The 17,112-nt window shown below is 35.1% G+C and overlaps 1 protein-coding gene across 1 annotated transcript; it reads right to left on the reverse strand.

Annotated features, from left to right (window-relative positions):
- Positions 1-37: 37 nt before the first annotated feature.
- On the reverse strand, positions 38-3,777 carry atpaf2 (ATP synthase mitochondrial F1 complex assembly factor 2). Its single transcript, XM_084434188.1, has 8 exons — positions 3,366-3,777; positions 3,230-3,274; positions 2,968-3,116; positions 1,270-1,367; positions 1,011-1,091; positions 787-899; positions 596-711; positions 38-491 (listed from the first exon to the last, which is right to left on the reverse strand). The coding sequence occupies exons 1-8, from the start codon at positions 3,490-3,492 to the stop codon at positions 354-356; spliced, it is 867 nt and encodes a 288-aa protein (XP_084290314.1). The 5' UTR covers positions 3,493-3,777; the 3' UTR covers positions 38-353.
- Positions 3,778-17,112: the final 13,335 nt, after the last annotated feature.

Raw genomic sequence — 17,112 nt, forward strand, 5'->3', positions numbered from 1 at the left:
TGACCATGTAGCAAAAACAAATGAGGTGACTCGATCAGACATTTGCATATGATTGTAATTTATCAAACAGTCTCCAATTTTTTTTGTTTCTAACATATTTGCTGAACTGTTTCATTAAACTGATATTTACATACTAGGATTATGCATGTACAATTTTTCCATGCAGCAGCTGTTATAACTAAAAATACACATAATGATCTTAGACATCTTTATTATTGCTCAAAACACAACTGGACAGCAACATCGTTTTACTGGTTAGGTGACTAGTGTCACCTCTGCTTACTGTAAAAAGTCAATAAAGACAGATAACAAAAAAATCTGTTTCAGTCCCATAAATGGCCTTTTTGGCCTTTTCAATCCTGTAAAATTTTTCTCTTAACGGCTGTGCTTTCAGAAGACAGATGCACAAACATTGCACCAGCAGCTGTTCGTGCCTGCAACTCATACATGTCGTAATCATGGGCCCATTCCACATTTCCCCAGCTCTGGATCTAAGACAAAACAGAACAGAAATGTACAGTAATCATAAACATGGGGAAAAATTGTACCATGCTATAATCATTAAACATTTGCAATAAAAAAGAAACCACCATACCTGGTATTCTTCCTCAAGTCTGGACAGCAGAACCGCTTGTTCCACGCTTAGGTGTCTGTCAATCAGCCCAAGGGACAAGATCAACGATTTCAGCTGAGTGATCACATACTCAAGCCCTGTAGGAACATTAGAAACTGCACTGTTCAAACAGGCCCATTCACATAAGTTGCAAAAGCACCAAATATCTTTACCTGTCAGAGACCAAAAATTGTAGGAATGAAGGTGTTGACGAAATGTCTCCTTAGTCTCTTCTGGGATTTGAGGGCCCATTATATTGGAGGATGAGCCAATGACTACATTGTATCTAAAAATAACAAGATGTTCATATACACCATTTATTGTGGCTATATTTTTTTTATTAAACCTGATCTAGCCAAAATGTGTAAATAATCTAGCCAAAACGACTATATATCACCTTTGTTCTATCCAGTTCATTACAGGCTCCCATTCATTTGTCTGCAGTTCCACAAGACCTGGAGGTTCTTCTACTCTGTAACTGCAAGCAAGGTAGATCTGATTTAATGAAATCATAATACTGTCAGCAGATGTATTTAGGAGAACTAATACCATTTACCTTTAATGTAATTTTGTGGCACAATAATGGCAGAGAAGGTCTAGTAAGATCTAGGTTTAATTAATAAAAAACCATTAAGTAATAAACCAGTGAACCTCACCAGATAGTGTCAGTCTCCAAAAACTTTAAAGCTGCTGAGATCATTTGTTCTTTCGTCCTTTGTGTTGGGTTATCAAGAGCTGTGTTGCAAAGTGTGGTCTATATGGACAGAAATAAGTCTTATTAGCATATGTAAGCCAGTTCAATTGTTTTGTATATACAATATATATGATATCTTATTTTCTTCACGTTTTGTAGTTGCATTTAGCAGATTAGAGCTGGGCAATTTGTGACAATATAAACAATCAAGCAGTTGAAATCTGCTACATACTATAGTATATACATTCATGTGAAATAGAAAATACACCCTCTTTAAATTCTATGGTTATACGTATCAGGACATAATAAAAAATTGTGTCTAGTAATAAATAAATAAATCATCTAGTTCTTCATAGGTCTTAAAATGAGGTAAATACAACCTCAGATGAATAACAACATATGACATAGTACAGTGTGTCATTCTTTATTCTACAAAAACTTGGCCAAAATGGAGAAGCCATGTGTAAAATTAAAAAACTAAATACACCCTTACTGCTTCCATAGGAATTAAGAGGTTGCTGTCATAGCAACAAGTCTATAAGCTCAACCCTGCTCAGGAGCAAGCTTATTTCTTAAAGGTGATACTTAAAGTCTGTCCCAGCCACTGCTACTTTCTTACAATAGTACCCTATTGAACCAGGGACAATAATATTAAAAAGTTATACTATTTTTATAATATTAAGATTGTAATAATTATAATATTGTGACACCTGTTAAACCATCTCTGATGTATTAAGCAAGTTTAGAAGAATGGACCCAAAGTGTGTGTTTACACAACGCCAAGGAGGAATTTGTAAAGTTGCATCCGAACAAACCACAAGACCTCTGGAAAAGAGGTCATCCGACGATACCAAAGTGGAGATGTTTTGCCCTAATTTGGAAACCAAACAAAGCATATCAGCACAAACACCTCTTTGAGTTGACCATGAACTCCTCTGTATACCAAAGTATTCTAGAGTCAAATGTGAGGCCATCTGTCCGACAGCTAGGCTAAAGCTTGGCTGAAATTGGGCCGTGCAACAGGACAATGATCCCAAGCACAACAGCAAATCTTCAACAGAATGGCTGAAAAAGAGAAGAATCGAGGTGTTTCATTGGCCCAGTCAAAGTCCAGACCTCAACCTGATTGAAATGCTGTGGCGGGACCTTAAGAGAGCTGTGCATAAACAGATGCCCACAAACCTCAATGAACTGAAGCAGCGTTGTAAAGAAGAGTGGGACAAAATTCCTCCACAATGCAAGAGACTGATAATGTCATATAGAAAACAATTACTTCAAATTATTGCTGCTAAAGGTGGTTTTACATCATATCATAGGGTGCACTTAGTTTTTCACACATGGCTTCTCCATTTTGGCTTTATTTTTGTTAAATAAATAATGACACTGTGTAATATGTCACGTTGTTATTCATCTGAGGTTGTATTTACCTCATTTTAAGATCTGCAAAAGACAAAATTATGTATTATGTCCTGATACATAAAACCAAAGAATTCAAATAGGGCGTGCTTTCTTTTTAACGACTGTACACTGCTTTGTGATTGACAGTCATTATGTATACGAATACAGTTGAATTTTATATGCAACTTTGAATATATCGCAGGATAATATAGTTAATATATATACAATTTAGAAACTTTAACGTTTAATAACAATGGCCTACTAGGTGCATGGTGTAAAACTTCAGTGTTTCCTTCTGAACGTCCCACTCTGTTGCAACAGCTATGGCAAGAGCTTCATTGGGAACTGTGAACAGCTTTCCACCTGGAGTCTTCAGCTTTCGCTTGTCAAGGTTTATTTCAAACAAGCCCCCTGTAGACAACACAAAGACTATTTTCAAACAGGCATCATTTTTCTCTTGTTGAAAACCTACTTGTATTATTTATAAGTTGCAGATGTGTGTTGCTATGCTTAATGACGCTCACCATCTACTTGAGATATCGAGACATTCTCGTAGAACTTCTTTCTTTCTGCAAAACGCGACGTAAGAACAAGAGATCATGCATCAATATAAATATTAGGTTTGTCCTTATAGGCTATACATATCTGTAATGACCTTACCCGTTATGGCACTGGCATATTTTGCCTTTTGTAGGTGTGTTGATAAGCTAGGAACATGATGCCCTTGAGGAAATGGCCAAATGACCTGGCCAAATTGTCTGTGATACCTACAAATATTCCGTAACATCTTATATTTTAAACTGTATTCGCATTAATGTAATAGTTCGACTGTGATCAAATTCAGTCAAGGTTAGTAAGCTGGATCAGCCGTTGAAGCTAATTTGACAAATCATCGTTCCTGTTTCAGGAATAATAGAAAAGCACACGTTTTAAGTATAATTAAGGCTAATTCGGTTATTTAAGAAATATAAATAAATAGGCTACTCTGTGACTAGGGATGTCACAGCATGTAGCAACGTGAAACCAAAGCGTGTGAAGCTGATGACTGTGACCTACATAAGGTCAGTAAAGGACAATTCAAAATAAAAGTCCCAGCAGCTCCACCTGTGGACTACAGGGATTTCGAACATTTATTAAACACCGGTGCCATCTAATTCTGATCCAAATGAACGTCTAAAGAAATAAGAAATACAAATATTTTGTCCATTTGCAGACAATCTAATATACTGACTTCGTATGCCCTTCTTTTAATGAAAATATTGACGTTAGGCCTACGTGACCTAGATTACGTTTGCTAGATTTCTTCTTTTATGAATGCCTTCTTATGAGGATCAAAAATTTGAACGAATAAGAGAGAAAGAAAATAAGAAAATGATTTCACAAATAAAGCTTTATGAGAGGCTATATAATCCGAGTAATCATACATGATTCTGAAAAAAAGCAGGGAAAAATAAAGTTGCTCTTTAAACAAACACAGAAGCCAGAATCTGCTCTGATGTGCAGGTAGGCCTAAATCCCGCCTCTTCTGCATTAGTTTACTGTAGATTCCAGATATCGACAGGACAGGAGTTTTAAATACATAACCTTCCTTCCCATCAGCCTGGTTTTCATCTCTCCTTTACAGGGGCTGTAAATCAGGGCAATCAAAACTAATGGGAATTACAATGCTTCAGATAAACAAACAAGACTGCCTGTAACCTTGTTAATAGTTTTGTTTTAAACTGTGCTTTCTTTTTCATCTCCATTTAACTCTTTTTGCAAATAAGTCTTCCCTTACAAAAAAAATAGTCTATGGAAATATAGTTTCATCTAAAAATATTGATACAACAACAAAACCAAAGGAAAGAAAGGAAACTGGATCAAATATAGGCCTACTAGCCTACAAATCAAAAGTTTGAAGTGAGCTATAGCTCACTATATTTGAAATATATTTCAAATAAATGCTGGTCTTTTGCGCTTTCTTTTCATCCAAGAATCCTGAAAAAAAATGTGCTAAAAAATATTAAGCAATAAGCAGCACAATTGTTTTCAACATGATAATAATAAGAAATGTTTCTTGAGCAACAATTAAGCATATTAGAATGATTTCTGAAGGATCATGTGACACTGAAGACTGGAGTAATTCAACTTTGCCCTCACAGGAATACATTTTATTAATTTAAAATATATTAATATAGAAATCAGTTCTATAAAACTGTAATATTTCACAATATTACTGTTTTTACTGTATTTTTGAGCAAATAAATGCAGCCTTGGTGAGCATAAAATACTTTTTGACTTTTAAATAGTGTATTTAGGCCTACATGAAATTTAACCAAATAAAGGACATTATTTAAAAAAAAACAGCCTATGATGGAGATCCAATATTAATGTATTGTACAATATATATATATATATATTGTACAGCATCTCAGGCCAAAAGCAAGGGCCAGATTACTATATATAGTAATCTGGCCCTTGCTTTTGGCCTGAGATGCTGGGATAGCCTCTGGGCCTCTCGCGGCCCTGCAGAGGAGAAGTGGTATGAAGAACAGATGGATGTATCTGTTGCATCTATGAAATTTTGGCAGAAACAACTGCTACCATGTTGGGGAATTAGAAAATCAACCACAGTTTTGATGAGCACCAGTCCTATATTTCAGCAGTTATGAAGGACCCTTTGTGGATACCTTTGGTTAAAATGGTGAGTGACTGTGGTATCACACTGTCATATGTAAAAACTGTCATGTTTGATTGATGAAACTAACTAACTCACTTTACAGGACTAACCACATTCTCCAGAGAAACAGCCTTTTCTGAAGATGCTGAGTGATGGCACAAAGGCTTTATTCCTGAAATACAATACTAGATCTGACAGCATAAAGAAATCAGGACATGTTCTCATTTGTAGAGGATACACAAGCACCTTACACTCTAAAAAAAAATTATGTGGCTTAGTAAATATTACAGTAATATTTACCTTTATTAACTGTAAAATAAAATATCTGAATATCGTTTACTTGATTGTTTGAGTTAAACATACCAAAATAATTGACTAAAAATCCAACAGTTAATTTTATCTAAAATGTAGTTATATTCAAGTTTTTTTCACTAAAAGAATTTAGTATTTGACTAACCAAATATTTATTTATAATACACTTAATATATTTGTGAAATTTCCATCAAAATATCTGAGAATGGAGAATTAAACTGATCTGTTTCAAGAAACAAAAAATATTACTTAATTCAAATCAATATTATTAATATATTTAACACACTCTTAAGAAATTGAGTAAGATTACTCAATTAAAACAATGCACCCCTCCCACCCTCTGACCTGACAACAACTCAATGGTTGAGTGAGCGCGAGCAGTTTGCAGTCCAGAACAGTTCTCTCTTCTCAGCGTCACAGAATTGGTGCATTTCCTTTGTGAAATTCAGGTTTGTGTATGTTTTATTTTATCTATAAAATCATTACTGCACTTTAAATCATTTTATTTAATGCAAAACAACAGAACTGTGCACTGTTTGTTTATTGGCAGGTTATGGAGTCAGTCACTTGCAGTTTCGTTCTTCTATGACGACGAGTGAAACGCAGGACGGCGGTCTGAAGTTAGAAGTCCGTCTCCCGCACGAGAACCAGCGCTGATCCGGTGGAAATTGGATAAAAGACTGGTTGATTACACTTGAATTAGGCTATCTGAATTTTTAAATGTTTCATTTTTACTTCTAAAATTTTGTTAAATGAGTTTAAATGTAGGCAATATTGTATACATGTTAAAACAATGTAAAATATGCTGTATTGCTGTACTCATCAACAATAAAGGCCAATGTCATGTATACTGGTGGTTGTATGGAATACTATTTTACAAAAAAATTATTACTCATAAATAAAAACAATTAATATTACTCATAAATATTGTTTTTTAAATGTTTAAATGTTAAATTATTGAACTCAATTTTATTTGTTAATGTACCAGATGCAGTTACTTAGATTTACTTAATTTCTTTACTTGCATTTACTCAATTCATACAGTACATTTCATAGATTTCACAGCTTTAAAATTTACACAAAATTTTTTTAGTGTAAAAATGTTTCACCAAATCATAGAGTAAATCATAGAGATGTTCTGAGGTGAGACTTTGCATCTCAAATGGTGATGTTAACTTCACAAGAGTGAGTTCAAATGTTAATTTCCTTTGTTATCTCAGAGAGTAGCTCTCTCTTCCAGTTCTTCCAGTTTTTCCAGTCTCATAATGTACACTACAAAAACACAAATTTGTGAAAAATGGTGACGTCATGCGCATACATATTACATGTTCAGTCTATAGGCCCGCCCTGGTATCTGTTATTACTTGTGTATTGTTTATAAGCATTAATAAAAAATGTTTTTTTTTTTTTTTTTTTTTTTTTTTAAGTCTATAGGCCCGCCCCTTTTTCTTTACAAAGTGACATTGCCAGCTACTGGCCTGGTGTGCATTATAGGCTACAGTGTTTTTAAAGTCCCAATATTACTATGTTAGCCTTACTGTTATCTATAAGCTATAGTGTGTTCCAAAACAATGACAAAATTTGCATTTAGAAGAAATAAGCTTTCAAAACGTACAGTCTCTCACTTCCACCAATATGGATAAATTATTTTGATGACATCACTCTGCACTTCAGCTTCTCATCAGATTTTCTGTCCAATCAAATGCTCTCTAGAATCTAAAGTGTCCCACCCCCTACACTATAAATAGACACTGAAGCTGCTGCTAAAATCGGTCACTTGTTCACACATTTACTATTTTCTACATAGTGAATGGCACATGTGCCCTATAGGGAACGATTCAGACAGTGTAAATATGCTTTCCATTGGGGCGAATGAAGTCTGGTTTCACGTTAGTGTCACTTGAACCGCCGCAACGCACACAGTCTACTCCACTGTGGTGAAGCGATAGTCCCTGCCTAGGACCCCACACTGTAAAATCTAATTAGTTGGGCTTACTTAAAAAAAGCATGCAAACCGATTGCCTTAAAAAAAACAAGTAAAGTGAAATAGGAATAGTATGTGGTACTGACAAATGCTTAGTTATTATAGTTCACTTACACAAGAGTTCTAGTAACTAAAAAAGAACTGTAGAGAGTACACTTGATCATTTACTTTAAATAAAATATAAATGTTACCATTGTCGTGTTTTGCAGGCTGAATGTTGAAGTCTGTGTGACTCAAGTATGATCAATTGCAAGATTGTCACAAATATAGAGGGATTATATAAACCCAATTAAAAGTTTCACAAGGTGTTAAGGACATAAGTGTTAGCAACAAAATTATAAAAGATCATTAATTGACATGAAATATAGTTATGTTATACATCATTCATAAATATATATATATATGTATAAAATCTCTTCCTTTGAAACCCGAATAACTGATTTTTTGTTGCAATTGCTGCATCAATGGGAAGTGCCCAACCAAAGGGATCACTAATCACCATAATGGTGACTAAAAACATTTTAGGAAAATCAACATCAATTTATGAAGTCATGATGTTCTCTCAAATTGTTCAATTGTATTAAAATTTCAACATTCAAGATGACTTTGGGAAATGAGTGAATGCAAGTAGAGAAAAATAACTGAAGTGGAGGAAATGAGTGAAAAGTCCATTAAGAATTTCCCCGCCTCAAAAACCACACTCAAACCAATCAATTAATCTTAACTTGGGTTTTCTTAGTAAACAAAGCATAGTATGTGAATAGTACAGATTACTAGATTTTTACAATTAAGGTAAGACATTAAGTAAAGTTAACTTAAAAGTGTTAGTTAGAATCACTGTTGGATTTTACAGTGCAGTAGTATGCCTGATCAAAAGCGGTTCTCGCGATTCTTAAAGTAATCAATCAAACTTTAATTCAAGTAATAATCTTTTATTTTTACCCTGATTATTTATATAGTTTAAGTGAAAGAAATTGCATTTTTAGATATGTTTTGCGACATCGTTAATTGTTATTAATCAATAAGGCATAATATAAAAATTTTTTAATTACAAGCATGTCATGTCATAATTCATTCTTAAACAGAATTATGCTTGTATCATATTTGTTATCGAAGTTTTTTATCGAAAACTATCGTAGATGGTGAAAAAAACATCTCTAATAATTTCGGATAGCTGTATGCTATGCTACTATCTAAGCTAACTAAAAAAAACTAAGAACGAGAAGTGTTTAATTTCACAATCTATAGCTTCGGTTATATACTAGTATATGAAACATATAAGTTAAAAGACTTTAAAGGTGAACTAAGTAACTTTTTTACCTTAACCGAATAGCTTCGGAGTCATTGGAATAGTTATATGACTTTTTTCGGTTTGAATGGTGATCGTCTCGCACCCCCCCAAGCGCCTGTGAGCCGAAAAACCACCCTTGCAACTTTGGGCCGGCGATGTTACGAATTGCTTTACGGCAAAAAAATCTGCTAAAATTCTGTCATTATTGCGCTCCCTCACGCTGTTCGAACCCGAATGAAGAAGACGTTTTAAAGAATGTCCCATCTGCTTTGATGTCGTTGACCTATAGCCTCTGGTGTCTGAGAGTCGCCAACGAGTTTTTCGACAGTGTTGTCAAATATCTATTCCGAAGCTGTAGGGGGAGCTCTATAGAGAAACCGGCGAGCAAAAAGCGAGAATACAGCGAAGAAATTCCCGAAACTGCATAGCCCTGTTTTAATGGTCGTTATAACCATAGATATCATATAAAGGCTAGATGTCTCGTCCGCGCTGCTGGCCAATGGAGCTCGACATCCGCACACGGCGGCCATCTTAAGACAGGATGCTCGTTCACTCATAACATGGTGCATGTACTTTTAAATAACCATAACTTGCTAAATTTTATACCGATTTTCAAACGGTTTGGTTTGTTATAAACGTCAGAGATGTAGCTATTATACTGCATACATATGAATAATTATGTTCAAAATGTTTAAGCATTCAGAATTATAGCCACGTTAATAACGTTTGTAAGAAACCAAACCGTTTGTAAATCCGTCCAGATTTCAGCGAGATAAGAGGATTTGTGTGCGTGCTGCTCACTTACCTTAATTCACAGAGTCCTGTCCTAAGATGGCCGCCGGTGATGCCGGAAGTGACTCCGCCTTAAGACATCTAGCCTTTATATGATATCTATGGTTATAACGTAGTTCAAACGACTTATATAATAAAGTGATATCTGATTTGTAACCAGGCACTAAGATTAATATAAGATTAATATATAATATAATAATTAATATAAGATTAATTTGTAACCAGATTACCCATAAAACGTGCTTTAAACCAATCGGATTGCTTGGGTCCTAAGCTGGGTCTCATCACTTCGCTGGGACTCATCTTGAGGCCTTTAATCGTATTTTTGCGGATCCGTGTGAATGGGGGAAACTTTGCTGCCGTACCATGAGTGCAGCAGGCGTAATGATATGACGCAGCGCCTGAAAATAGGTCTAATAGGTTAGACAAACTTAGTCCCGGTCACGTTGGAAGTTACCGAGCTGGGGACTATTTTCAGGCGCTGCGTCATATCATTACGCCTGCTGGTACGGCAGCAAAAGTTTCTTGATTATTACGCAGGAATGAGAGTATAGTTCCTAGCCATATCAGCCTAGAAAATCGCAACTTTTCATTTTCCGTCGGTCTTAGTATACGATGTAACTACAGAAGAGTCAAGTTTTAAAATAGGAAAAATATCGAAACTCTTTGGTCATTTTTTTGAGAGAGATGCTAATGGTCTTGTCCGATTCAATGATCTATGCTAAGCTATGCTAAAAGTGGTACCGCCAGACCCAGAGATCGGCTGAATGGATTCGAAAACGGTAAAACTCAACTGTTTAACTCTGGGGGAGTTGTAAAATGAGCCTATTTCCAAAAAAAGTGGAGTATCCCTTTAAAGCAGCTTCACAATAAACAGGAAATAACAGTGTAAATGTAAAAATGTATCAATTATGAAAACAAATGTAATTTCTACACAAGACAATATACATTATTCAGCTCAATTTAGTTCAGTGTTGTTTCAGTTCGGGTTAATAATCAATGTTGCAAATTTCATCAATTATGAAGCTAGTTCAGTTCAGATATCAGCAGCACTACAGAAGGCAACAGTGTCATTATTCAACTCAAGTCAGTTCAGTATCAATGTTGCAAATTTGTGTCATTATCCAGCTATATTCAGTTAAAATTCTAGTCTCATTCGAAAGTGTCAATGCAGTTAAATCAATAATATTACTGAATATTAATTGGTTTCATTTAAACCCCAACTTTGTAACTTTTAGTGAAGTCTTCTGACAATTGTTTCCCAAGTGATTGTTGTCAGCATCAAATCTGAGAATGATAACTGGTATATATAACACTAAAGCCGTTTGTCCTCTTAAAATAGCTGTTTGGGAGGGGTTAGGGAGGAGAGCATGCAGTAACATTTCTGTGTTTTGTATGTTACACAACTACGCTTTCATAGTTTCACTTATTGTTCCTGTAACTGTTATGTACCAGGAAAGCGAAGGCACAAAAATGTGATCGACAGCTACTACACGTCTACCTTCTATAATTAGTCATGAGAGGATTAAAATAGCTGTTCAGCGGAAGCATTCACATTCAGAATACCTAATTAAACTTGACTAACCATTGCCATATCAGATTTATTGGTCAAACCCTGACCCTTGCTTAGAGCTCTACTTTGGTCAATATTATGGCATGATTGGACCTTACAGTGATTCTACTAGTTTGCTTACACAAGAATTTGCATTAGTTACTGACATTTTTTTGTTTTGTTTTATTCAACAAGTATATAGGCCTATTTTTTAACATCACTGAAACAAACTAAATACATCAATTCATACCAACATCAGGTAGAATCAGGTAGAAATAGCTCTAAGGTTACATTTGTATGTTACACTTTTTACACTATTGCACTGTAAATGAACTGTTAAGGGCCGATCACACCATGAACGATAACCATACCGTTTAAATAATCATTCTAGTTCTATGAGATCTAATTCTATTCTTGGTGTGTTCAGGCTTTAACTCTGTATTACAGCACAACAATGATGTTTTTAAAATGAGTCCAGTCCTTGATTCTCATTGGTCAATACAGCGTTCCAGCTATATTATTATTTTTGCTACATCTTCATGCGGAAAGATGCCAGTTAATGAGTTAGCTTACTGAACTTTGTGTACTTCATTTTTTTTATTAACATGTTAACCATTAAGCAATAAGGAAATTAAGGCCATGTTGTTTATGGATATCACTGCCAAAAGTGTTGTAAGTTGTGCGCCATGAAATTAATTTCTATAAAAGCAAGAAAAAGATCATAATTTCAATTCCATAAAATTCCTCTGCTTTATAGGATGGAAATTTTGACAGAACAAATAGCTCCAATATGGCTCCTTGGCATGACCTTGATCAATTAAGCATCAAACTTGTCAAAGAAGAAAGCCCATGACTCATAAAACACTGAGAACTGCCTGCGAATGAATAAATATGTACAGTAAACCATCTGTTGTAAGTAAATTAATGACTGCAGTCAACAGCAATAACCCCACAATATAACACTGTCAAAGCATACGCAAACAAAATCAATAGACTCCACAAAAGCATAATTAAATAGATATATTTATGACTGGTATATAAAAAAACGGTGAATGCTTTGGCAAGGAGATAAAAAAGAAGTGGTGCTGGAAGGGCTGAGTGAGTAAACTTTTATTGTGCTCAAACAAGGAAAAAGAATAAATAATATTTCTCGTTACAGGAAGAGCTTTTGTCATAACCAAGAAACTGACTCAATGTTTATGACCTGTTTTTTGAAGACCCGACCTAATGGTAAACATGAGACTGAGGTCCAATTGTAAATTTGGAATAGTGCACATGGTGTGCATATGGACTAAAACATATTCAAGCAAGCCAAGAAAATCTTCTTTTAAATTGTAATGCATCTTTGAAAATTAGCCGCTGAATATTGTCACTTTGTTTTTCTGAATATTGTCACTCATACACATCACATGGACTTTGTTTTCAGTTTGCTCCGTCTTCTCTTGTTTAGTTTGTTGTCATGGATGTTAATTTGATCACTCATTATGTTCAGCTCTGCACGTATCTGTGCACACACATTTAAGTTTATGCTTTGTTGTTTTTCATTGTCAGGTATTGTTTATGTCAAGCCTTGGATGTGGATGCTTATTATTATGTGGATAGCATATTGTGGATTTATTACAGCCTGTTTGGGTTTGTCTTCTTAGTCGTGCTTGTTTGTACTAGCCACATACCCGTGACAAATAGCTGTGTCTTAAATACTGTAATTTTGTAATATGCTAATTATTGAAAATGAGCATCCTGATATGACTTGAACCTGCATATTGGCCCTTGATGTGACTGCATTGTTCACAATTACTGTAATCACACAAAGAAATGTTGTTCAATATCCTGAATAATCAATCATGCTGACAACAAGCCAACATTTATCTAACCTTAAGATCCTCTAGAGGAAAGAAACTATGACCAATCAGCATCAAGATGTGTATTAAAGCGAAACAGATACGTGGAGAGAGCTTTTTCTTTGTTTCTTTTATATGCTTTCAATAGATGGATTCTGAAAGAGTATGCTGATACTGTGTTAATGCAATGAGACATGGCATAGTCACAAAGCATGGCATTGTCAAGTAACAGTGTTTTATAAAGGAAGTTCAAAGCTACTATAATGAAGTATTTTATAATGAATAAAATCATGTTGTACAACCTAAATGCACTAAAAGCTATTGTCCAAAGTCACCAAAGTTGCTCTTTCTTTAAAGATACACCCACCCACACACACACACACACACACACACACACACACACACACACACACACACACACACACAAAAGACTGTTATTACAAAGAAATCTCAGAATACGACTGACTGGCAGCTGGTAGTTGTTGTATGTATCAGCACTCAATACATTACGTTTTATTAATTTAGAGAGACTGATAAAAGGATGGACGGATGTGATATAAATGCTTTTCCCAGGAGCTTGAAAGTTTGCACGTAGTACTTTAGATAAGAGAAACAAACATGCAAAGCTTCTTCCTTGTTCATCCCAATTTAGATTGAGTGTTGTCATAGATTATTGTAAATGAGACCTGAGGCATTTGATGGGTCCTTAATTACGTGATCCATATATGATGACATATTAAATGACCATTAAACTCGTTATGTCTCACAATTGTATTGTGGCTCAGATAAATAGAAAGTAGAAATCTTTTGTAACGTTATAAATGTCTTTACTCTCACTTCGAATCAACTTAATGCCCCATTGTTGAATAAAATGATTCATTTTTATATATATATATATATAAAAAAGGATCTTACATACACGATACTTTTAAATGGTAAAGTATGATGGTTTCCACAAAAATAAGAAAGCACAACATTGTTTTCAGCAGTGATAATAAGAAATGTTTCTTGAGCTGCAAATCAGCATATTAGAATGATTTCTGAAGGATCATGTGACACTGAAGATCATGTTTCCTTGAAAATATAATGTTCCAGCAAGTCTGCTTGATCAATTACCAAAGAAGCATGTTAATATTAATCAGGAGACATTAATGTTAATTTTTAATCAGAGTAATGTGTTTGCAACATATCTTCGGCCTCCTGAAAGCTACAAAACAAAAAAAATATAATCTGGTGCAAGTTAAAGGCAATTTTTGATCAACACAGAAAAAAAAACAAGCATTATTCTTTTTTTATTTATTTTTTATTAGTCTCATTAATGAAACAAAGGCATACTTTGTCACAACGTCTTTCAAATCTATTTGCAAATCTAATGCAAATGTGCACATCTCAGCTATAGCTATTATGAGCAGAAGTGTCTTGATTATATTGACAAATCAACTAAATATCTCTCATGTCATGCTCACATTTCATATGGCAAGAAAAATAAATGTATTGTAGTGAAAAATTATGCTTTAATGTACTATTACTATTTTTAACATAAATTGGAAACCTATTTCAGTCGTATTTTAGAAATATTTTGGCAACTTTTATAAGGGACTTTCTTTAGGGTATTTTCCAAGTGGTCATCACATTGTTCATTACTGCAGCTGGCTCCAGATCAAGTCTGGGGGCACGTGTTGCCCCGGTTCAGTGGGTGGTGCACGAAAAGCACGTTTTTTGGGGCCTTCATCCGGACAGCCAAAACGTGCGCTTGGGCTCCTTTTCCAGGTGATGATGTGTGCATGCATGAGGCATGACAAACCCTCACTGCTGATGACCTTGAGCTGATTCTGCAGAGGAGTTTTGGCGGTTCTTCAAGGCCAGTGTGACGCCAGCAGCTTCAGATCAATGTTCCAGCTGTCTACCCTCTCATCACCCTCAGTTTGAAGACACACCTGTGAGCCCCACTTAGCCTGTCCACCTCCACAAAACCACCAGGTCATCATGGGAAAATTACTAAAGGATGACAGGCCTGAATGAACTGCTCACTTTGGTTGTTTTGATGAAAAGTCATTATCCCTTACGGGAAAGGTACTCCTTAAACCAATAAGACTAAGTTAGTCATCCAATTTTTTTTCTTTAAGACTATTCATAAATGTTTTAAGTCAGGTACATAAAAATGTAAATAGGTTTTAATTTGATACTGAAAAGTAAGACCGATTACCCCTGACTAACTGCTAGTTGGTCATAGTTCTTAAAGGGATAGTTCACTCAAAAATGAAGATTCTTTCTTTCAATTCACCCTCATGTCTGTGTCACGGGTGGTTGCAGGAAGGCAGACGGAGATGAGGATATATTTTCCAAAACGAAGATTTAATGTAATAAACGCAGGACAGGTAGCAACACACTAAATGTAACAGAGATCAGACGAAGACTGACAGAACTTAAATGCAAACACAGATTACACTGATTAACAGCACACAGGTGATACAACTGAACTGATAATGACAGTAACCATGGAAACAAAGGAGTGGCGGGAAAAGAACAAAGGAAAACAGGAACAAATCAAATGTCGTTCTAAACCCGTAAGACTTTTGTTCTCCTTCCGAACACAAATGAAGATCTTTTAATGAAATCTGAGAGCTTTCTGTCCCTCCATTGACAGCTACGCAACTACCACTTTGACGCTTCAAAAAGATAATTAAGGGATCATAATCCATATGAATTGAGCGGTTTAGTCCAAATTTTCTGAAGAGACTCGATTATTTTATATGATTAACAGATTTAATTTGGTCTTTAGTTGCTTGACGCACTAGAACAAACCTCATTGGTTCTTGCGGAAGCTCAAACGTGCTGCGTAACACGAGAATGAACCTCATTGGTTCTTACGGAAGCTCAAATGTGCTGCATAACACGAATCTGTTCATAACACGAATCTGTTCAAACGAATGAACCTCATTGGTTCTCGCAAGTCAAGTAAACATGCTTGGGCTTCTGTTTACAACTGATGTGAGAGTTGATGAATGTTTATGAATAAAAGCCTAAATTCAATCTGTTCATCATATAAAGCGATCGTGTCTCTTCAGAAAATTTGGACTAAGCCGCTCAATTCATATTAGTTTTGGATTAGTTTTATGATCTCTTTATGAACTTTTTGAAGCGTCAAAGTGGTAGGGACAGAAAGCTCTCAGATTCGATCAAAAAGATATTCATTTGTGATATTTTAAATCAACGATTTAAATCAACGATTGAGAGCTTCTCAGTTCTCGCGCACGCGTCGTGGCGCTCTCTTGAACTTACGTCAGAGACCCACACGGAAGAAAATGAATAGTTGAATAAAGTCAACTTTTTTTTTTTTTTTTTGTGCGCACAAAAAAATATTCTCGTCGCTTGATAAACTTAAGGTTGAGCCACTGTAGTCACTTGGACTATATTGAGCCAGCTCTCAGATTTCATCAAAAATATCTTAATTTGTGTTCTGATCGATGAACGAAAGTCTTACAGGGTTGGAACAACATGAGGGTGAGTAATTAATTACTGACAGAATTGTCATTTTTGGGTGAACTAACCCCTTTAACTTAATTGCTATGTTTAACCCTATTTTGTTTAAAGTCTATCTATGGTTTAACCTAGTGAAAAAACTATAGCCTAGCCTAGACAGAGAGACAGAGATAGATAGATAGATAGATAGATAGATAGATAGATAGATAGATAGATAGATAGATAGATAGATAGATAGATAGATAGATAGATAGATAGATAGGCTAGTATTGTTTGTTTTCTTGTAAGGACAGACAACAATGACGTTTTATCATTGACAAAATTGTGTCATAAATTTTCCCACATTGGTTTGAAGACAACACTGACGTCTTACTCAATTTCGCACGTGCCCGCAGCCGCTTATCATCCCCTTATTTATTTATTTTTTATTATTCATTTTTTTTTCTTATCAGATTTCTCTTTCACTGTTCACTCCCTCAATTTTCTTTGATCA

The sequence above is a fragment of the Rutilus rutilus genome (genome assembly GCF_951802725.1).
Source record: "Rutilus rutilus genome assembly, chromosome: 16".
In the NCBI taxonomy this organism is placed as follows: Eukaryota; Metazoa; Chordata; class Actinopteri; order Cypriniformes; family Leuciscidae; genus Rutilus; species Rutilus rutilus.